Below are 23,789 nucleotides of genomic sequence, written 5' to 3'. Positions count from 1 at the left end.
CTTTATTACTTGAACATGATTCTCTTGTATGTCAATCACGTATGGTTCCAAATTATTTATTAGAAAATTAATAATACTTCAGGCGAAAGATATAATTACAAAATAAAATGAACTTTAGATTCAACTATAATAATTCGTGTGTTATTATACCACTCAGCCCAAAGTTATGTTACTTAGGTACCTTATTTACTTTTAAGAAGTGTTTCAAATATACATAAATATTTTCCAACTCTGTTGAGTTTCTCAGTCATGTTTTTCAACCGAGAGACTTAATGATATTACATGTACTATGTATTTAAAAACGCTATGAAAAGTCTGTCATAGCTACTTCTCAATAATATTACATGTAATATGAGTCTCAAAACGCTATAGAAAGTTTTTCATAGCTGCTTCTCGATGATATTACATGTAATATGTGCCTAAAAACGCAATGGAAAGTCTTTCGTAGCTACTTCTCGATGATATTACATGTAATACGTAAAAACACTATAGAAAGTCTTTCATAGCTACTTCTAAATGATATTACATGTAATATGTGCCTAAAAACGCTATAGAAAGTCTTTCATATCTTATTCTCGATGATATACATGTAATACACGTCTAAAAATGCTATGAAAAGTCTTTCATAGCTACTTCTCAATGATATTACATGTAATATGTGCCTAAAAACGCTATGGAAAGTCTTTCATAGTTGCTTTCCAATGATATTACATACAATAAATGTCTAAAAATACTATGAAAAGTCTTTCGTAGCTGCTTCTTGACAATATTACATGTAATATGCGTCTAAAAATGCTATGGAAAAGTCTTTCGTAGCTACTTCTCGATGATATTACATGTAATACGTGTCTAAAAACGCTATAAAAAGTCTTTCATAGTTGCTTCTCGATGATATTACATGTAATATGTGCCTAAAAACGCTATGTAAAGTCTTTCATAGCTGCTTCTCAATGATATTACATGTAATGTGTTCAAAAAACGCAATGAAAAGCCTTTCAAAGTTATTTTTTCTAAATAAAAGACGGACTCGATGAACTAACATTACTCGCAATACGAGGTTCCAAACCCAACGATACTAAAATCCCGCAGTTCGAGATAAATCGAGAAACAAAACGAGTCTAAAACGAGCTAGAAACAGCCTAAATGATTCAAAAAAGAGGACACATTCTTACTCAGAGGCCAAGGTTGGTTCATACTCAAAGAGCTGCTTGAAGTTGTAAGGCTTAACAACTTCAAGGCCTCCACTCCACATCTGTTCTGCAAGCTGCTTGAAAACTTTCTCAGTGGGATGAAAAGAATCAAAGAACATATGATCTTCAAGGTTTTTGCAATGCGTAAAGGGCAAACTTCCCAGCTTTCTTCCACAGTTATAAACGCCTCTAAATTCGTCACTCCCACAGCAAGCTGTATCCACTACCTTGAATCCTTCATTCACACAATACCATCACTTAACAATGTGTCGATGATAGTCTAACTCTAGACCCCGAGCATCTCGGTAACATAAACGTTTTGCTACCATTATAGACAGTTTAGAAGTGTAGGTGTAATAGCTCAAGCCTACTGACTGGTAGCAGATATTGTCCTCTTTGGGCTTTTTCAAGGTTTTAAAATGCGTCCACTAGGGATATTGTCCTCTTTGGGCTTTTTCAAGGTTTTAAAATGCGTCCACTAGGGAGAGGTTTCTACACCCTTATAAGAAATGCTTCGTTCTCCTCTCCAATTGATGTGGGATCTCACAATCCACCCCCTTGAGGTCCCAGTGTCCTCGCTAGCACATTGCCCGATGTCTGGCTCTAATAACATTTGAAACAGCCTGAGCCCACCGCTAGCAGATATAGTCTTCTTTAGGTTTTCCCTTTCGAGTTTGTTTTCCCTTTCGAGTTTCCCCTCAAAGTTTAAAACGCGTCCACTGGGGAGAGGTTCCCACACCCTTGTAAGAAATGCTTTGTTTTCCTCTCTAATTGATGTGGGATGTGGAGACCATTTGGGCTTTCCCTTCTAGGCTTCCCTTCATGGTTTGAAAACGGCGTTCACTAGGGAGAGGTTTCGACACCCTTATAAGGAATGTTTCGTTCTCCTCTCTAACCAATGTGGGATCTCACAATCCACGGCCTTGAGGGCCCAACGTCCTTGTTAGCACACTGCCCAGTGTCTGGCTCTAATACCATTTGTAACAGCCCAAACCCACCACTAGCACATATTGTCCTCTTTGGGCTTTTCCTTCTGGGCTTCCCTCCAAGGTTTTAAAACGCGCCCACTAAGGATAGGTTTCCATACCCTTATAAGGAATGTTTCGTTCTCCTTTCCAACCGATGTTGGATCTCACAATCCACCCCCCTTGGGGCCAGCGTACTTGCTGGCACACCGCTCGGTGTCTGACTCTAATATCATTTGTAACAGCCAGAGCCCACCGCTAGCATATATAGTCCTCTTTGGACATTCCCTTCCAGGTTTCCCCTCAAAGTTTTAAAACGAGGGAGAGGTTTCACACCCTTATAAGGAATGCTTCGTTCTCCTCTCCACTCGATGTGGTATATCACAGTACAACGGAGACCAAAACAACATTGAAACCAATGAAGAAATAATGACAAATAAGCAAAGTAAAATTTGTTACCGTATTGTAAAGGGTTTAGAATTCTTTGAAGGAGCAACGTGTGGGTATCTGCAAAAGCGTATTTGAATTCTTTGAGCTGTTTCGAAAGCTTGTGAAGGGCAATAGGAAGCAGCTTGTTGTGCAGCCTTGCAATTGAAGAAGCCTCCTCAAAAAATTGGGCACTTTTTTTCAACCTCGAACTTGGCATATAACCTAAAGGAGGCACTCCCATAAGCCCAAACTTCCTTCCTCCATGCTTGTATACTTCCTATCACATTCAAAATCCAAACCTTACTTCAAAAAAAACACGAAAGCAGTGAGAAAACAAGTACAATTTTCAACACGATATCACCTTGAGCGCCATCGTTATGTTTCCGATCACCATATTCACGTACTGTTCTTGAGCGTCGATGGTTTTGAATATGTCGTAGCTTATGTCGAACGGATTTAGGTAATCGTTTCCTCCGAAATTAAACAAAAAAACAGAGTTGGAGAAGAAGCTTTGAGTTCTTGCATTCCCAAGCTTCTTTCTTAGTGATTTGTCCACCCTTTTGAAGAACTTCATCTGGGTTTGAAGCCCTAAGGCCTGAAAATCAATCAATGTAAGAATGTTTATGCATTCAATTGATTGAAAGAGGAAAGAACTTAGTTTGATTGATTTGAATGGGACCTGTTCTTGATGACTTAGAGCTAAAGCACCACCTCCACCAGATGCAAAATTGACTCCATAGTCATAAAGATCATTGTGGGGATCCAAATATGGTGGGAGCAAAGGCAAATTTGCATACTCACCTGCGTTAATAAGTACTCTTTCAAGTTCTGCCTTGTTTGCAGCAAGATTGAAGTTATTAGTTCAATATGAACATTCAGAATGATATCAATTTCAGTGGCCAACAACAGCAAAATCCTACCCCAAAATTGTGAGGCCCACATCGGTTCAAGAGGAGAACGAACCATTCTTTACAAGGGTGTGGAAACCTCTCCCAGTAGACGCGAATTAAAAACTTTGAAAGGAAGCATGAAAGGTAAAACTCAAAGAGGACAATATCTACTAGTGGTGGGTTTAGACTGTTATAAATGGTATCAGAGCCAGAAACTGAGCGATGTGCCAACGAGGAGGCTGAGCCTCGAAGTGGGGTGGATACGAGGTGTGTTAGCAAGGACGTTGGGCCCCAAAGGGGTGGATTTGGGGTGGTCTCACATAGATTGGAGAAAGGAACGAGTGCCAGTGAGGATGCTGGGCCCCAAAGGGGGTGGATTGTGAGATCGCACGTTGATTGGAGAAGAGACAAAGCATTTTTTATAAGGATGTGGAAACCTCTCTCTAACAAACGCATTTTAAAAATCTTGAAAGGAAGCCTGAAAGGGAAAACTTAGAGAGGACAATATCTGTTAGCAATGGACTTGGGTTGTTACAAATGATATTAGAGCTAGACACCGCGATGTGCCAGCGAGGAGGCAGACCCCCGAAGTGGGGTGGATACGAGGCAGTGTGCCAGTAAGAACGTTGGGCCCCAAAGGGAATAGATTGGGGGTGGTCCCATATCCATTGGAGAAAGTGGCGAGTGCCAGCGAGGATGCTGGGATCCGAAAGGGGGTGGATTGTGAGATCCCACATAAGTTGGAAAGGAGACAAAACATTCTTTACAAGGATGTGAAAACCTCTCCCTAGCAGACGAGTTTAAAAACCTTGAGAGAAAGCCTGAAAAAGAAAAGCTCAAAGAGGACAGTATCTACTAGTGGTGAGCTTGAACCATTATAAATGGTATCAGAGCTAGACACAAAGTGATGTACCAACAAGGAAGCTAAGCCCCAAAGTGGGATGGATACGAGGCGGTGTGCCAGTAAGGACGTTGGGTCTCAAAGGGGATGAATCGGGGGTGGTCATCAATTGGAGAAAGGAACGAGTGCTAGCAAGAACGTTGTGCCCCGAAGGGGGTGGATTGTGAGATCTCACATCGATTGGGGAGTAGACATAACATTCTTTACAAAGGTTTGAAAACCTCTCACTAGCAGGCACGTTTTAAACACCTTGAGAGAAAGCTCAAAGAGGACAATATCCCCGAGCCGGGAAAATCCCAATTTTTTTGACCCCTTTCTCTTCGTCTTGATAAGGAACAAAAAAATCATGCTACTAATTCATCAGATCATTAACCAGCAGTTTTCAAACACAAAGATTCAAGTAGAAGAAGAACAAGAAACAGAACTGTTCTACAAATTTCAGCAATTAAACGACCCTATTGAAACCCCATCTCAAATCTTGGACAAAAAAAGAACAAGAAAACGTTAAAATGTAAGTACATTCACCTAAGAAATCTGGGATATTACGGCCGTCGGTAAACCTGCCGGTGGCGACCGGGAAGAAGCTTTCACCGTAAGGCGGGAAGTTGGCCTGAAAGTCACTAGTGGTATTGATGTAGTTGTTGTTTCCGACATCCACATAGGAATCCCCAAATATGAAAAACCCGAAGCGGTTTTCCGACGACGGAGCACCGCCGAGTTGGATTCCGACCGCCTTCGAGATTGTGGGAAAACCACATAGAGCTGCAAACAAAATGAAGAAGAAGCAGCTGCCCAGATTTGGAAACATCATTTCTACAACTCTCAGTTCAAACTGATGGCAATGGCCGATGTTCTTGTGTTCTTATAGGAAATTATTATAAATTATTTCTGCCTTCTAAAAGCAGCTGTCCTTTTTGCTTGATTTTTAACATTATTTTTTTTTTTCTACCAACTCTCATTATTGGTTAAATTATTCAAAACCCCTTTCAATAGATTTCACGAACCAGTTGAATTTTCAAACGTTTTGTTTTTAGCTCGAACTATTAATTTATTCCAAAATTACCCTTCTATTAACTTTTTCTAAAACTATTCTCGAACTTGAAAAAATAATACGACAATCACTTATAAAATGTATACCACTCTGTTTTAAGGTAATAAGTAAAAAATATTGCTTTTTATTGAGTGTTAAATTTATTCCCAAACTGCCCTTCTATTTGTTGGATGATGAAAGTATCACGTGACTAATTTAAGGAATGATCATGTGTTTATAACACAAAGAATACCAAAGTGGACAATATCATACCATTGTGGAGAGTCGTGTTCGTCTAACATAGTATTAGAGTCATGTTCTAAACTTAGTTGTGCCAATAGATTAGTAAATTCTCAAATATCGAACAAAGGACTCCAAAAAAAAAAGGAGTCGAGCCTCGATTAAGGGGAGGCGCACTTTGTTCGAGGGGAGGTGTTGGATGATGAAAGTCCCACATTGGCTAATTTAGGGAATGATCATCGATTTATAAACAAAGAATACTCTCTCTATTAGAATGAGGCTTTTTGGGGAAGCCCCATAATACTCTCTCCATTGGAGCTTTTTGGGAAGCCCAAAGCAAATCTATGAGAGCTTACTGAGTGGACAATATCGTACCATTGTGGAGAGTCGTGTTCGTCTAACACTATTAACTTTGAAAAAGTGACCAAAAAAGAGCGAACACTATTAACTTTGAAAAAGTGACCCAAAAATGACGTGTAAAATAGTAATTTTTAATTTAATTAAATTATATAAAGATTAAAAATTTAAAATTTTGGATTAAGAAAAAAAATAAATAAATGAGGGTGGAGTGTGAGAGAGAGTGAGTGAGCCCACTTGCATTATATAAATGAAGGGACTATAAAGTTTGGAGGCATTCGAGGGGGAGGGGGTAGGTAGGAACTAACTCCTTCAAAACTAGCCAAATACTCACGTGTTTCAAACCAATAAAAATAAAAAAAATTTAAAAAATAATTATTAGAAATGTGTTCGGGTTGGGTTGAGTCGAGTTTTTTTTTTTTTTTTTTTTTTTTNTATTGACTCGAACCATTCAAATAGAGCACACGACCCAACTTAATCCTCTATTTTTGGGTTCGGTGAGGTGGTTGGACTCACTTAACACTACCTCATTACTTACTAGAGGTGTACACGAGTTGGGTTGAGTAAATTTTGTGTCTGAGCGATGTCTTATAAGCATAACATGAATATAGTATCATAACATACACGGCATAACATATTAGAAGTACATGCATCACATAATTATTATAAACATTACATAATCATATCATGACATCAAGATATAACATGTAAATAGGCCACAGAATACATGCTCGATACACTACAAATAAAACGAAAACATGCTCGTGTTTAGATCACTGATGAACATTGACTCGAGATCCATTATATCGAGTTAACATTAGACTTCATATACTTAACATCAAGACACTATCGAGCAACATCTCAATACAAAATTGTGTCTATCATCCAATTCGTAACGCAAATGATCCACCAGATCCATTATTGACTGCACCACGATCAATTAGGTGAAACCGAGTTTACATAACCAACGATATTAAAAACGCTAAAACATATTACTCGATCTCAAACTCCACACGTCTAATTCTAACCATGGAGCTCAACGTCCTAAGTAACATGATCTCTCTCATTGAGAGCCCAAGAATGGATCATATTGAAAGAGTTGTTTGAAGTTATAAGGCTTAACAATGTCAGCATCTCCACTCCACATCTCCTTGGCAAGCTGCTCGAAAGTCTTTTCAGTTGGATGATAAGAATCAAAGAACATATAGTCTTGAACATTCTCACAAAGAGTATATGGTAAAGCTCCTTTCTTCCTTCCACAATTAAAAAACCCTCGAAACTCGTCACTCCCACAACATGCTGTGTCGACTATCTTGAAACCTAACAAAACCGTACACGGGTTAGTTCGAGAAATTTTTTTGGACCTACTCAAAGTTTTCAGTTGGTTCGGTTAGTGACTCGAGTAACCTGAATAGAGTTCATAACTCAACCCAACCCAACCCATTAGGTTGAACGATAATTTTTTTTTTACTTATCCATAATGAACGTTATGTTAATAACTAAAATATTTTAAAAGTTCAAATATCAAACATTCACAAGTCACAGCTCATCACTGACATTAGTTACAAATATCAAATATTCTTAATTTTCGTAATAATTTTAAAAGTAGGGTGAGGTAGGGTCGGGTTATAACCCTATTTTGGCTAATCGAGTTGATTGAGTTGACCTAACAAAAAAAAAAAAATGTTAACCTGCAACCCGACCCATATTTTCGTTTTTCTCAAAAAATTCAATCCAACTCAAAATCAAACAGAAAAATAATCTAACCCAATTCAACCTTAATGATTTAGCTTGAATAGTCCAAATTAATTAGATTTTCGAATCATTTGAATACTCCTTGCTAGGGATTTTAAAAAATGAGACCAAATAATAAGAGGAAACTGCTTACCATATTTGGTAGGGTTTAGGATTCTTTGAAGGAGCAAAGTGTGGGTATCAGCGAAAGCATATTTGAACCCATCGAGTTGAGTGGCGAGTCTTTGTATGGCCATGAGAAACAACTTGTTGTGCACCCTTGCTAACGAAGACGACTCATCGAAAAATTGGGCATTTTTTTTCAATCTCGAACTCGGCGTATAACCCAAAGGAGGCACCGTCATAAACCCAAATTTCCTTCCTCCACACTTGTATACTTCCTATATCATAAAATCCATAATCGTTACAAGTTTCGATCACGTCATTAAATTTTCAAAAGTTTTACCTTAAGTGCTATCGTTATGTTTCCGATCACCATATCCGCGAACTGTTCTTGAGCGTCTAGGGTTTTGAATATGTCGTAGCTTATATCGAACGGATTTAGGTAATCGTTTCCCCCGAAATTAAACAAAAAAACCGAGTTGGAGAAGAAGCTTTGAGTTCTTGCATTCCCAAGCCTCTTTGTTAGTGAGTTCTTCACCCTTTTGAAGAACTTCATTTGGGTTTGAAGCCCTATGGCCTGAAAATCAAACAATTGTAAGAATTGGCATTCAATTGATTCAAAGAAGAAAGAACATAGTTTGTTTGGTTTGATTGGAACCTGTCCTTTATGACTCCCAGCTAAAGCGCCACCTCCACCGGATGCAAAGTTCACACCATTCAAATACAAATTGTTCGTAGGGTCCAAATATGGCTGAATTAAAGGCAAGTTTGCATACTCAGCTGCAAATAAAACTCTTCTCTTTCAACATTTGGTTAAGAAATATGGTTGAATAAGCTTGCTAACAAAGATAATTAGTAAGTTCGGGTTCAAATTAAAAAGACTTTCGTGTTTCGATTGCTCGATTAACCTGATATTATTCTGTTAGATGATAAAAGTCCCACCTCGGCTAATTTAGGAAATCATCATGGGTTTATAAGTGAAGAATACTCCCTTCATTGATACGAAGTCTTTTGGGGAAGCCCAAAGCAAAGCTAGGAGAGCTCATGCTCAAAGTGAACAATATCATACTATTGTGGAGAGTTGTGTTCGTTTAACATATTCAACCCAAACTATAAATATTGAATTGGGTTAGGTTTTTTCCGATTTGGGTTGGGTTGAATTTTTCAAAAACGGAAAATTTGGATCAATTTGCAGGTTGACATTTTTTTTAGTCTGGTAACTATACCCCACTTTTAAAATTATTATGAAAATTAAAAATATTTGACATTTCCGACCGATGATAGTAGTGCGTTGTAATTTGTGAATGTTATCATTTTTTAATTATTAATGTAACATATAAGTAGTTTTTTTTTTTTTTTTTTTTNAAAGAAAAAAAAGGGTAGCCCAACCCAACCCAACTCTATATATTCCGGTTCAGTTATGTTTAGGTTATCCCAGTTACTGACTCAACTAATCTGAAATTTTGTATTAACACATTTAAATTTTTAAAAAATAAATTAAGAATAATTTTTATAAGTTTAATTAATATATTTAATTTTTTAAAAAAAATTGAAAAAATAGTTTTACCATGAGCTATTACCATGTTTCACAAACAGTAATATTAATTTTAATAAATACTAAAATGACTTATTGACAAAAAATTGCCCCTCGTACATATTTTTTAAACGTATGTATTTTTATTTTTTAGGTTGAATAATAATAAAATAATTGTTTTCATTAAAAAAAACAGTAAATAATAAACCATTTCCAAACAGACAATCTAAATCATGACTCTATTTTTTTATTTAAAAAAATAGAAATGAAAATAAAAAAAATTAATTTCTAAAAAATGTTAACAATAATTAAAATAAAATAAATAGAAAGAAAAGAACTGACCTAAGAAATCAGGAATAATACGGCCGTCGGAAAACCGGCCGGTTGGGGTTGGGAAGAAGGTTTCGCCGTAGGGCGGGTAATTGGCCAGAAAGTCACCGGTGGTATTGATGTAGTTGTTGTTTCCGGCATCCACGTAGGAATCTCCGAATATGAAAAACCCAGAGCGGTTTTCCGACGACGGAATGCCGGGCAGTTGGATTCCCGGGAAACCGCTTTCCGCTGCTGCGATTCCGAGCAAGATGAAGACGAAGAAGAAGAAGAAGCTACCCATCTTTGAAATCATCATTTCTCTCCCTCCCTGCCTTCTCTTTATAATAATAATAATTATTATTATTTAAATTTCGTCGACACCGCACAATATCACATGACTGCAGACGCCTAATAAAAAAAGGAAAAAAGATAGAGTTTTTAACACACTAACACCTCCGATAGATGAACACGACCCTCCACAATAGTATGATATTATCCATTTTGAGCATAAGCTCTCGTGGCTTTGCTTTGGGCTTACCCAAAAGACCTCATACTAATGGAGTTAGTATTCCTCACTTATAAACTTATGAACTTATGATCATTCCCTAAATTAGGGGACGTGAGACTTTCATCATCTAACAACCTCTTCATATAAAAATGTATAAAAATCAACATGAAAATCTCAAAGATTATCGAAATAATATTTAATAAGTCCAATGTTTTAAAAATTCCAACCAATTTTTTCAAATATTTTAAAAAGCTTTAGTTAACCGATGCAGCAGCACGTGTATTCATATTCATATCTCTTTCCATAAAAGTATATTAAAACTTTAGTGGCCAGTCACACTCATGTGAAGATTTGTATGTTTTTTCTTTTTTGAAACCTATGATCATGCTATAATTAAAAAGAGCTTTTTGATCCAAGCTTCAATTGTCTTGTTCTAATTAAAGTGTTTTCATGGTCTCGACCTCTGACACCGTCATCGTACATAGTCCAACTATTGGGGTGGTGAAATGCAATCACATGAAATTATTATTCATTGTGAGACCTATCTTTTCGTGATAGGGTTGTATGTATAGTACTTCTCTATACATAGTCCACGCACGTGCGCATGAGCCCACTAGATAGGCTCGTATATGTACTCCTAGGCCTGACTATGGGCTAGCGCTCGCTCATGCTGCTGAAAGCCAACAAAAAGAAAGGAGCGAGTATCATATCATGATGTACGCGTCTGTACAAAACATACTGGGGAAGTATCTAGTGTGTCACAATTGTAAAGAAAGTCATCGATGATGATGACTAGGTTAAGTGTGGGAGAGTGTCACAACCTCACTGAGAGAAAGTAGATTGTGACCTCCCACATGTCAAGACATATAAGGGGCGACCCTCAAGTGGCGTCCATCCAACCACGTGACGACCAAGATTGAGAAGTGTCATAATGCGATAGAGCAGTATGATGCATCATCTAACATACCAAGAGTGTGCACTCAAGATAAATCGAGGAACAACAAGGTTCAAGAGAGCGAGGCCACGAGTGTCGAAGACAAGCTCGAAGAGGGCCTAGCAGGACTCAGAGCCATAACCTCAGAAGTTGGAGTCTCAATATGAGTTTAGACATGTCGCTCGAGAATTAAGTCCGTTTATATGAAAGATGAAAGCCCACCAAAATGACGTATACTCGAGAAGGATTGAAAATGTCTCAAAATGACTATAGGGGGAGGCATGGTGTTGGCTCTCCACCACCCGCGGGGCCCTATGGCCTAAGCGAGTTATCTAGTGGCACATACGTGTGTCGCAGCGTGGGAGAGCGTCATGGGACGAACGTCTTCCTTTGAATTGGGTCTTTCAAGGATAGTACCGAGCCACACGGATGTGCTGGTATTACGCCTCAACCCATGTGTTGAAGGTTGGATTATGCACTTGTTGGATCGGTATGACAACCCTAGAGGATGGGTGAATAGAGTTTTAACGATAAAAATATTTAAACGTGATTAATTTTTCTGATGATTAAAACTTTTTACAAATGAGTAGAAGATGATAATTACTAGAACAAAACAATTGAAGTCAAAACAATAATCAAGTAGAACATGCAATAAATCACAATAATAATTTGGAAATTAAATAGGAAAAGTTAGAAAATATGACACCGTAGTTTTATAGTGGTTCGGTCAAACTCGACCTACTCCACTCCCCAAGCGCCTCTTAGGAATTTGAATAAAGAACTTTCTCAACTCTTTCCATGGATCAGAGCCAAACCGCTACACTGCTCTTTTTACAAGTTCAAGAGCAAACTCAATCCTTTCCACGGTGCAGGATCAAACCGGTATAAGTATTTGAATTTTGGTAGTAACACACCACAACTCTCTCAAAGAGTGAATTTACAATTTGAAGCACTCACAACTATTTTCTCACCATACAATAAAAAATGTCTCTCAAGAATAAGATAAATAAAAATAAATTTGGAAGCTTGTAGCGAGCAATAAACCATGGAGACTTTGAACAAATGAGGATTGGAAAATTTATGAAAGTTGTGTGTTGAAAATGTGGGGAGGTTGATGAGTTTATATAGAGAAGAGAAGTGGCAAAATGTAGGAATTAATATTGACCATTGGATTGTGTTAGGAATAATAGAAGATTGAGATTAAAAGTAAATAAATAAAAAAAATTTTCTAAATTAATTAATTTAATTTTTTTAATATAATAATAATAAAAAGTTAGGGGAGTAACGGTTAAATGAAAAATTCAAAAATTATTATAAATATAATAATATAATAATAATAAAAACTATGTGAGTAACTACCAAAATTTTAAAATATAATAATATAATATAGTAATAATAAAAATTGAGGTAAGTAACGGTTAGATTCAAATTTATATTTTGTAAAAATAATTTTATTAGAACTCCACCTTCTCTCCCAAGATTATAAGTGTCATACTTTGAAATACTTTGATTTGTCAATCATTTTGATTTTGCTGCCACATTTTCACATCGGGTATGTTGTCTCGACTGTAATTTCTTCGTTTTAACTCTGATTTGAGTAATTGAAAAGTCGTTGAAATCGTTATTCCCAACCTTATACGGTGGACAGTTCAAAATATTAAAAATAGTTAATAATTAAAAGTAGGTTTGTTATCATCAAAACATCAATCAATTAAATTGATTGAAATTAATTAAAATGAGATGAAGGGCCAAAAAGCCAACAGCACTAGCTATTTGAAACTTATGTCATATATGGTTTAGCATGAACACGGGAGAGTCAAATGCTCGCGAGAACCTAGATGGATGAATCTTCGAGATGTCCCGATGAGATAATCAACACATGGGTCAGTGCCCAACGGATGTGTCTGAGCAAGCCAAGATGGTCAACGTGTCCCGAGACATGGGACGACATCACGATGCATGGATCGTATTGTTGGGAACTGAGATGACAATGAGATGCGACATTGTTGTGTTGCACACAATTGAAAATGTACGCATGAACGGAGTGTGTGACAGAACAAGCTTGAATTCCGCACAAGTTGTGTTTGATTGGCGAAGGCAAGTCTTGCCGATGGTCTGACGAAGCCACTAGCTAGGTGAAAAATGGAAATGAGGCTTGAGCCTCCCTTAAGGCTTGTCGTGAGCGTGTCAAGATCACGACGACGCCGCACAATTGAAGATGTATAACCGTGACACTATGCTCATGACATACAACATGCATGAGGTTCCATATTTTAAAACATAATACATGGTTATTATGCACATCATACTTCCATTCTTTTCCTGAAATAACTACTCTATGAGACATGCCATTTCTTTCACTATTATTGGAAGTACATGCATCACATAATATTCATGACATCACATAATCATAATAAACATTACATAATCATATCATAGCATACCATGACGTCAGGAAATAACATATAAATAGGCTATAGAGTACATGCCATTCCTACATCACTCAAGTCATTTAACTATGCCTCAAGGCGTTCCAACAATAAGTCCACTTATTTGGTTGGTCTAAGTTGAAGTCACTAAATATCCTTGGTGTTAGCGTGGCTCTGCTACCACATTATTATTATTTTGAACTATTGTTATAAAATATATAGTCATATGTGTTGATTGTGGTGAGTACTTAATGAGCCATATTAAGTAGAAAATAACAAGGTGGGTTCAAAATGTGTTGTTCGAGACCAAAGTTATTCGTGTAAATATACACCGCCAACAAGTAATAAATAAAGTATTCAAGTATCACCGTTAGCTTAAGGTTTTTACACCCTTATAAATCTCTTGTCCTCGTTGGTGTTGAGATTTATGCCTTAAAGCCTCGTAATTAATTATTTAGTTTTTTAACAATAATTTTTATTATTTTATTTGTAATTAATTGTTATCATTGTTTGAAAATCTAAGGTTACTAATGTAATCTTGAACCGTATGAGGTTGACATACAAGAGGATCATGTTCAAGTAATAACCTAAAGAGTCTATACTATATGAATAAGATTGGGTGCCTTATCCTAGTAACACTATTGATATGACCCACTTTGTAATCGTTACAAATGATTTGATCCAAATCGTTCATGTGGAGACATGTAAGTAGAGTTATCCTACACAATGAGTTTGTATAAGACTGGACAAAGAAATATTTAATCTCTCTTTATAAATCCGTTAATTGAGAAGATTAATATTTCATATTGTGAATGTTTGCTGAATCCACTACACCTAAATGGTGGTGAGAGTTCTCTTATTTATAATCATTTACAGAATACAGAAATATGGTAAATTACAAATAATATGAAAATAGCGATAAAAGAAAAGAATAATAAATGAATACAATATATTTGTCTTTAATAAAATGGCAANAATTGAAGAAAATAAGGCATCCATAAATTGTCTTAATTGGTAGTTCAACTACCAAAGCCAAGTCTTCTAATTACTTTCTCATGTCAGCCACTTCATTATCTTTTTTATTCGATATGCTAATGCTATAAAGATTTTTGGGCTCAAAAGTCTTTGTTTCAACTTGTACACTAGCTAGCTTTTGAAGATGCAATGTATAGGCTTCTTGAATCTTCTTGAATCTTCTTAACCTTATTTCTTGTAATCAGTACTTCGTGTACATGCAAAGGGTTAGGAGTTGAATTCATATCACTATCTTGTTGGGTTTTATGTCCTAAAACTCAGAGTTTGTAAACAAAAACATATTCTATAAAGTTACTATTATTGTTTATTAAGTAAAGATTGTTATTGAATAAAGTGAACTTTATGATTATTAATCTAAATTCAATAAACTAAGAATACTCTGGCTATAGTATGATTACTTGAACTATATGTAGAGACATAAGAGTGGATCAAGTTCAAGTATATAGTCAAAATAATCTATAGTATAAGGATAAGGCTGAGTACCTTATTCTGGGAACACTATGAATGCGGCCCACTTTTGTATATGATATAAATAATGTGATCACTAAATTGTACATGCGAAGACATGTGAGTGGGGGCGTCCTATGCAATGAGCATTGCATAAGATTGGACCATGAAGAAAATCACTCTCACTTTATAATGCCGTTTACTATTGAGACTAATTTTCTTTTCATTCGATGACCTAGGTAACTCGATCTTAATCCTGAGCTAACCATGAACTCCTGTTTATTCGGAATTATCCTTAGATTTGCATGGGTGAGAGTGGCTCGAGTTTGCCAACTCAATAGGCCTCCCATTTCAGGAGCAAGATTGGGTTAATAGCTGGGGACGTGGGGTGCAAGATGGAATTCGCTCCTACCCACTTTTAGGGATAGAAGAGAGGTAGTTCCCTTAAGCACTGACTCCAAGTCTTGAACAAGGGGCCCCACCCTCTCATTGGCCTGAGAGGGATTCGGTTTACTGGTTGGACCACAAACCAATTGTTCATTAGAGGATCAGTTAGACATAAGGAAAAAGAAGTAACTTCAGGGGTAAAATGGTAAATTGACCCAGCTCTAGTTACGAACAACCTGTGAATGATCGACTTACTAATCATGGTTATATCAAATGGACAGAAATATATCTATAGTGAGGGGAGTGCAACTACTAGGCTATAGTGGAGTGTCCTAGTAGTTAACGAATGTTGGTTAACAAGGTTAATGAGTTTAANCCGCAGATTTGAATCCTTTTGGCTCAGTGGATGCAAGAAGAGCAGAAAGAAGTCCAGATGAGCCCAAAATACCAAGATTTGCTGGATGACGAGTCTTGAATATACCAGCTTTGGCTCGTGTGATCATAGGATGAGTGCCCAAAGACGAGAAATCAACAGAAGGTTCAATAGAGGTCGAATTAGAAGTCGAGGGTGGCAAAGTGGAACCTGCAAGAGAAGTATCAACCTGCACAGACTCATCTACAAGGTCAGAACAAATATCACATGGGGATGAACTGGATCGAGGAATGTACGGTGATGAAGTGGTAGGGGGAGATGAATCAATATGATGAAGATGTGGTTCCAAGAAATTTGAAATAGGAATAGAGGAAAGAGGTTAGGCCTGACAGCTAGGGATAGCAGGAAAGTGAGTTTCATCAAATTGAGTATGACAGGTGATATATAGCTTAGTGGTGGCGGGATCAAGAAAGTGGAACCCTTTATGAGCAGAACTATAACCCAAAAAAATACAAGGAATGCTGCGGGGAGAAAGCTTGTTAGGCATATAATCACGCAAATAAGGATAAACACGACAACCAAAGGAATGAAAATTGTCATAATGTGGAGTGTAGCCATAAAGGAGTTCAAAGGGTGACTTACCTCCAAGAAGTGGAGTAGGCAACCGGTTGATAATGTAAGCTGCAGTGCTGAAGGCGNTAGTCTTAGTCACACGACGATGTTTTCTCTCAGCACGACCATTTTGAGCAGGTGTGTATGGACAAGAGAGTTGATGATGGATGCCAGAATTACGTAAATGAGTTTTGAAACAAGTACTAGTAAATTCGGTACCACCATCGCTTTGAAATACCTTGATACGAGAAGAATATTGATTTTCCACAAATTTTTGAAATTGAAGAAAAATATCAAAAAAATCAGATTTAAATTTTAAAGGGTAAAACCAAATGAATCGAGAATAATCGTCAATAAAAATAGCATAATAAAGAAAACCCGAATTTGATTTGACGGGAGAAGGACCCCAAAGATCACAATGAATAAGATCTAACACATGAGACGACCTACGTTCATTGCGGGAATAAGGCAATCGATGACTTTTCGTAAGCTGACAAGTATTACATAATGATGGAGAAGGCAATAAAGACGTAAGAGAAAGATGACCTTTTCTATTTAAAAAAGAAATAACAGAATGATTCACATGACCTAGACGAGCATGCCATAAATCATATGAAGCACGTAAAGATTTGTTTCTAAGGGCTGAAATAAAAGCAGAGTTGCCGCGCTCCAGCACATATAGCCCTCCATCTCTTTTACCGGTTGCCACCACCCTTCCTGTTTGACGATTCTGGATAGTAATAAGATTATTAGTAAATGTAACGGAGAGAGGAAAATCAGACGTTAATTTACTTATGGAAAGAAGATTTTTAGTGAGGTGAGGGACAACCAAGACATCTAACAAGTGAATATTTGGAACAGGAGAAAGAGTACCGGTGTGGGTAATGGGTAGGGATGCACCGTTTCCTACAATCACAGAGTCCTTACCCGTGTAATTTTTAGACTGATCCAAAATAGATGGGTCGGCAGTCATATGGGCCGAAGCTCCAGTGTCCAGAAACCAATCAGCAGTATCGGGTCCAGCAATAGAACATGACGTGTTAAAGGCTTCAGCAAGGTGAGCATGAGAAGAATCAGGTCGAACATACCGTTGGTTGCAGCGGTCAGCATAATGGCCCTCTTTGCGGCATATTTGGCAGTGAGGTGGTCGACGACCTTGACTTGAGTGGGTTCGTCCTCGATTAAAAGAGTTGTTTTTGTGAGAATAAGAACGACCTCGCTGGTTGGTAAAGGAAGCAGGGTGGCTTCCATGGGTGCGACCACGATTAGTGACTGTGAATGCTGTAGGAGTGGAGTTAGAGGACTCAAGGGAGAGCTGAAACAACTCAAAACTTTCAGCTTTAGAGACTAAATCTGCAAAACAGGGGATAGAGGTGAGAGCCATCTGAGCAGTAGAAAAAGCTGAAAATTCGGTGCCGAGTCCACGAAGGAACCAGTGCACTTTATCAATGTCCTCGACCGGTCTGCCAATGGCATGAAGTTGGTCACAAATTTTTTTGAAGGCACGGGCATACTCAGCAACAGGTTTGGTGCCACGTTTCATCAACTGCAAGTCATCCTTGAGTCTCAGTTCACGAGCTTTCGACTGATGGCTGAACGTAGTTTCCAACGCAAGCCAAACATCACGTGCAGTAGATAGACCAACGACAACAGCCATGGCTTCCTCAGTGAGAGAGGAGAGCAGGAGACAGAGAAGTCGTTGATCGGCTGCTCTCCATGCCAAATATTTGGGGTTGAGTGTTGAGGAGGTTTCTGGTTCAAAGCGAGGTGGTGGAACCATAGTTCCATCGACATAGCCCAGCATGTCTTGACTCTCAAGGAGAGGGAGAAGTTGGCTTTTCTAGAGAAGATCATTGGAGGAAGAAAGTTTGATGGTGATCAAATGGATTGTATTGAAAGGAAGAAGATGATAAGAAGATTCGGAAGCCATAGAGCAGACAGGATCAAGGTTGTTAAACCGAAAGGGCTCTGATACCATGTGAATGTTTGCTGAATCCACCACACCTAAATGGTGGTGAGAGTTCTCTTATTTATAATCATTTACAGAATACAGAAATATGGTAAATTACAAATAATATGGAAATAGCGATAAAAGGAAAGAATAATAAATGAATACAATATATTTGCCTTTAATAAAATGGCAAATATGGTAACCCGTAATGTAAGGCAAATATCTAGATATTTGCCTTATAATGAACGGTCAACTATCCTTAACACATATCATGATTATATGCGACTCGATCTTAATCCTGAGTGAGTTATGAACTCCTGTCTGCGAGGGCTTGTTCTTTAGTTTACATGGGTAAAAATGACTCTTTTAGCCCAATATGCCTACCATTTTGGGGATTTGACCAAATAGAGAGTTGGAACCTAATATCATTAAATGGAATTCACTTCTTTCCATATAAGGAATGTAATGAGTTGTTCTCTTAAGTATTGATTTCGGGACTTGAACAATGGAGCTTCACCCTCTCAGCCCGAGAGGGACTTGGTTTATGATTGGATCATAAACAAATTATTCATTAGGGAATCAGTGGTACTTAAGGTGAAAGATGTAATTACAGGAGAAAAATGAACTTTTGACCCAGTTGTAATTATGAACAACTTGTGAAGGATCAACTTGCTTGTAATGATTATATCAAGAAACATAACTTGCCCTACCGTGGATAAGAGTGCAACTCTAGGTCTACAGTGGAGTGACCTATCGTTAATGAATAGAAATTGATTAATTAAAAAGTTTAGTTAATTAATTTTATATCATTGGAGATTATAATCGGTAGGTCTAAGGTCCCTTTGCTAGTCCATAGTAACACTAAAAGTTCAATTTATTTGAAAGAAAATTGATATTTAATATATTAAATATATTAAATATAAAAGAGAAAATAAATATATAAAATATAAATGAAAAAATAAATTTAATTTGAAATATCAAATTAATATTTTATATATTAGATATATTAAATAAATAGAAAAAATATATTTAATTTGAAAGGTTGAAATTAATATTTAATATATTAGATATGTTAAATATAAATGGAGAAAAATATATTAATTTAAAATGTTTAAATTAATATTTAATATATTAGATATATTAAAAAAATATATTTATTGTATTTGATACAATTAAATATAATGAATGATACATTAAATAAAAATATATTTGAAATTAGAATGAGATTCAAATTAGTTAAATATATAATAAGATGTCTTATAATAATTAAATATGATTTTCTTTTTGACAAGCCTTACCTTGTGTTCGAGTAATAACAAGAAAGATCTTGTGGAATGTTGAAGAACTTCTGCATGGTTGGAATACTCCAAGAAGTCTTGCACGCTAGAGTTTCTACAAAGGTAGAGTTCTTAGTCTCGTATTTATTGCTTTTCTTTTAATTCTTAATAAAATCAAAACGGTTCTCAAGGCTTCCGCTACGTGGATGAAGAGTTCATTCCTTTAGTTGGCACACTGCAACCAATGTGAGATCTCACGATCCACCCCGTTTCGGGCCCAGCGTACTTGCTAGCACACTGTCGGGTGTGTGGCTCTGATAACATTTGTAATAATCCCAAATCCATCGTTAGTAGATATGTCTACTTTAGCACGTTATGTACCGCTATCAGCCTCACGGTTTTAAAACGCATTTACTAGAAAAAAGTTTCTACACCTTTTTAAGGAATACTTCGTTCCCCTCTCTAACAGATGTGGATATCACACTTTTATCGACCTACAACTAATGGTCATTGAAAATATAATCTATGAACTACGAAAGTTCTATAGTCAATGACACGTGGTAAAAGGCTTTAGTTCACAATTTAAGGATAACTATGACCCTACAAGTGAGACTGCTTATTGAAAATTTTTATAACTTATGGAGAAAAAAAAGTTCGAAGACATGGGTAGCAACCCTAATTTTTTTAAATATTAGTCTCCGTCAATATTCATTTATAAATGATGATAATACTCTCATAACGTCTTTTATTGTATGAAAATTGTCTGTTTACCCCATTACGTATCGTTGTTAGCCTCACAGTTTTAAAACGCGTCTATTAGGGAGATGTTTCCACACCTTTATAAAGAATGTTTCGTTTCCCTCTCCAACCGATGTGAGAGCTCACACTTCACACCCCTTTAGGGTCCAGCGTCCTCACTGACACACCGCTCGGTGCCTAGCTCTGATACCATTTTGTAATAGTCCAAGCTCATCACTGCAGACATTGTCCGCTTTGGCCGTTATGTATCACTGTTAGCCTCACGACTTTAGAAGCATCTACTAGGGAGAGGTTTCCACATCCTTATAATGAATGTTTAGTTCCTCTCTCTAACTAACGTGGAATCTCACAATCCACCCCCTTAGGCCCAGCATCCTCGATAGCACACTGCCCGGCGTCCGGCTCTAATACCACTTGTAACCCATCCAAGCCCACTGCTGTAGATATTGTTCGCTTTAGTCTGTTTTCACACTCTTGTAAGCAATGTTTTCCACACTCTTATAAAGAATGTTTTGTTCTCCTTTCCAACCGATGTGGTGTCTCACACTTTTATCAAAATACAACTAGTTGCTAAGACCCATGAAAGTTCTATAGTCAATGAGACGTGGTAAAGGGTTTTAGTTTACAATTTAAGGTTAATTATGACAAAGAAAGAAAAAAAAAACTGAGACTACTTATCGAGTATTCCTATTAACATTCCTTTATAAATTTAGAAAATACAATTATGAAAATTATTGTTAGTTTGTGCCCAAATTTGTTGATAGTTACCTAATATTCGACAACATCGATACACTACAAACAAATAAACACATGCTCGTGTCTAGATCACTAAGAAATGTCAATTCGAGATTAACAGTATCGAGCTAACATTGGACTTCATATACTTGACATCAAGACGCTATTAAGCAAAGTTTCAATACGAAGTTGTGTCTATCATCTAATTCGTGACGCCGAATGATCCACCAGATCCATTACTGACTTCACCACGATCAATTAAGTGAAACCGAATTTATATAGCCAACTATATTAAAAACGCTAAAACATATTACTCGATCTCAAAATCTAGATGTGTAACTCTAACCATCGAGCTCGAACACCCTAAGTAACATGATCTCTCTCATTGAGAGCCCAAGAATGGATCATATTGAAAGAGTTGTTTGAAGTTATAAGGCTTAACAACGTCAGCATCTCCACTCCACATCTCCTTGGCGAGCTGCTCGAAAGTCTTTTCAGTTGGATGATAAGAATCAAAGAACATATAGTCTTGAGCATATAGTCTTTTCAGTTGTTAGGATCGCACAACAACGCACACGCTCGATCTAGATGAATACAAAGAATAGGATAGAGAAAATTGCAAGGAGAACTCTGACTAAAAGGATTTTTTTTTATTGATGACTTCAGGTATGTACAACAAGAAAGAGTACAGAGAATAGAAAGTACCTTTTCAAAGCTCTACCGGACGAGATATATATATGGTTTAGTTTAATATATATAGTTTTACCAGATTTAGCCATCTACTATATATAGCTATTTACCATATACAGCTTTACCGGATATAGTTTTACCAAATATAGCTTTACCGGATATAACCATTGACCAAGCTATAAATAAGAAGCAGGCTCCATAACCTAACAATTCTCCCACTTGGAGACTGATCCAGTCAACCAAGAATTTCATTCTCAAACGATCACTGCACCATACCAATTAAGAGTTTGCATAACCTTAATTTTCCAACATCAACACATTTTGTGAACATGTCTGCTGGATTCTTTACGCCCTCTATCTTCTCCAAACACATATCGCCTTCTTCCACTAACCTGCGAGTGAAGTGGTATCGTCTTCTAATGTGTTTTGTCCTTGAATGATAGACTGAGTTTTTCACCAACTGTATGGCACTCTGACTATCTGTATAAAGGATCTTCTTGCACTGCTTCCTACCTAATTCTTCTAGATAGTCGGTCATCCATATCATCTCCTTTCCAGCTTTAGCTATTGCCACGTACTCTGCTTCAGTAGATGAAAGAGCAACACATTTCTGAAGCTTGGACATCCAACTCACTACTGTTCCATCTATAGTGTAGATATATCCAGATGTGCTCTTGCTAGAGTCTACATCTCCACTCAGATCAGCATCCACAAAACCTTTCAAAACTACTTTGTCATTGCCATAACAAAGTGAAGTATTGGATGTATCTCTCAGATATCTTAGAAGCCACTTCACAGCTTCCCAATGTTCTTTCCCTGGATTTGCCGTGTACTTGCTAACAACTCCCACTGCATGTGTTATGTCAGGTCTAGTGCAGACCATAGCATACATCAAACTCCCAACTGCAGAAGCGTACGGAACTGATGCCATGTGCTCACGTTCCTCAACTGTCTTGGGAGATTGCCCCTTTGACAATTTAATATGATTTGCCAAGGGGGTAGTCCTGGGTTTAGCGTTATTCATCTTGAATTTGGACAACACCTTCTCAATGTACTGCTCTTGGGATAGATTTAATGTGCCAGCAGATCTATCTCGAGAAATTCTCATCCCAAGGATCTGCTTCGCTGCACCTAAATCTTTCATCTCAAATACTGAAGACAAGCTTGCCTTCAGGTGGTTTATCTCCCTCATACTTGATCCAGCAATTAGTATATCATCCACATACAGGAGTAGAAACACATAAGAATCAGTGTATTTCTTGAGGTAGCAACACTGATCTTTTTCACTCCTGTGAAAACCACTCTTGCACATGAAGGAGTCAAACTTCTTGTACCATTGTCTCGGTGCTTGTTTCAGTCCATACAAGCTCTTATTGAGCTTACACACCATGTGCTCCTTGCTTGGAGCTGCAAATCCTTCTGGTTGTTGCATATAGATTTCCTCATCTAGATCTCCATGTAAAAACGCTGTTTTTACACCCATTTGCTCAAGGTGCAAATTCTCCGATGCAACAATACTCAGTAGAATTCGGATAGTAGTTAATTTCACAACTGGAGAAAAGATCTCAGCATAATCAATGCCTTTTCTTTGTGAATATCCTTTAACTACTAACCGAGCCTTAAACCTCCTTCTGCCATCTGGTTCAACCTTGATTTTGAACACCCATTTGTTCAACAGAGCTCTCTTTCCTGTAGGCAACTCAGTCAGCACCCACGTATTATTCCTTTCAAGTGAGCTCATCTCATCATCCATGGCTTGCTCCCACTTAGTTGAATCTTCCACTTGTAGGGCCTCATCAAAGGACTCTGGTTCTCCTTCGTCAGTCAGCAACAGATAGTGTAATGAGGTTGAATATCTGTCTGGTGCTCTGGTAGTTCTGGATGATCTTCTCAACACCTGTTCAGGTGCAACTTGCTCCACGTCTGGTTCTTCAGCAATAGGATCAG

The 23,789-nt window shown here is 37.3% G+C and overlaps 2 protein-coding genes across 2 annotated transcripts; both read right to left on the bottom strand.

Moving 5' to 3' along the window:
- Positions 1–846: 846 nt before the first annotated feature.
- LOC111777405 (GDSL esterase/lipase 3-like) lies at positions 847–5,249 on the bottom strand. The gene is made up of 5 exons (XM_023656984.1): positions 4,901–5,249; positions 3,264–3,385; positions 2,946–3,179; positions 2,615–2,861; positions 847–1,425 (listed from the first exon to the last, which is right to left on the bottom strand). The coding sequence occupies exons 1-5, from the start codon at positions 5,184–5,186 to the stop codon at positions 1,169–1,171; spliced, it is 1,146 nt and encodes a 381-aa protein (XP_023512752.1). The 5' UTR covers positions 5,187–5,249; the 3' UTR covers positions 847–1,168.
- A 1,681-nt stretch (positions 5,250–6,930) lies between these two features.
- LOC111777406 (GDSL esterase/lipase 1-like) lies at positions 6,931–10,008 on the bottom strand. Its single transcript, XM_023656985.1, has 5 exons — positions 9,736–10,008; positions 8,518–8,639; positions 8,203–8,436; positions 7,891–8,137; positions 6,931–7,322 (listed from the first exon to the last, which is right to left on the bottom strand). The coding sequence occupies exons 1-5, from the start codon at positions 10,004–10,006 to the stop codon at positions 7,066–7,068; spliced, it is 1,131 nt and encodes a 376-aa protein (XP_023512753.1). The 5' UTR covers positions 10,007–10,008; the 3' UTR covers positions 6,931–7,065.
- Between the last annotated feature and the right edge of the window lie 13,781 nt (positions 10,009–23,789).

This window comes from Cucurbita pepo, chromosome LG16 (genome assembly GCF_002806865.2).
Source record: "Cucurbita pepo subsp. pepo cultivar mu-cu-16 chromosome LG16, ASM280686v2, whole genome shotgun sequence".
NCBI lineage: Eukaryota > Viridiplantae > Streptophyta > Magnoliopsida > Cucurbitales > Cucurbitaceae > Cucurbita > Cucurbita pepo.
The sequence above is the reverse complement of the archived record's forward strand: the minus strand, read 5'-3'. Positions and strand labels throughout refer to the sequence as shown.

Bases quoted from the DNA above. Each gene is read 5' to 3' on its own strand.
- LOC111777406 (XM_023656985.1), bottom strand. From the start codon at position 10,006: ATGGGTAGCTTCTTCTTCTTCTTCGTCTTCATCTTGCTCGGAATCGCA. The intron at 8,640-9,735 runs GTCAGTTCTTTT...TTTTATTTGCAG, and splicing joins TATTATTCCTGATTTCTTAG to CTGAGTATGCAAACTTGCCT. The intron at 8,138-8,202 runs GTAAAACTTTTG...TTTATGATATAG, and splicing joins ACATAACGATAGCACTTAAG to GAAGTATACAAGTGTGGAGG.
- LOC111777405 (XM_023656984.1), bottom strand. From the start codon at position 5,186: ATGATGTTTCCAAATCTGGGCAGCTGCTTCTTCTTCATTTTGTTTGCA. The intron at 3,180-3,263 runs GTCCCATTCAAA...ATTGATTTTCAG, and splicing joins CTCTAAGTCATCAAGAACAG to GCCTTAGGGCTTCAAACCCA. The intron at 2,862-2,945 runs GTGATATCGTGT...TGAATGTGATAG, and splicing joins ACATAACGATGGCGCTCAAG to GAAGTATACAAGCATGGAGG.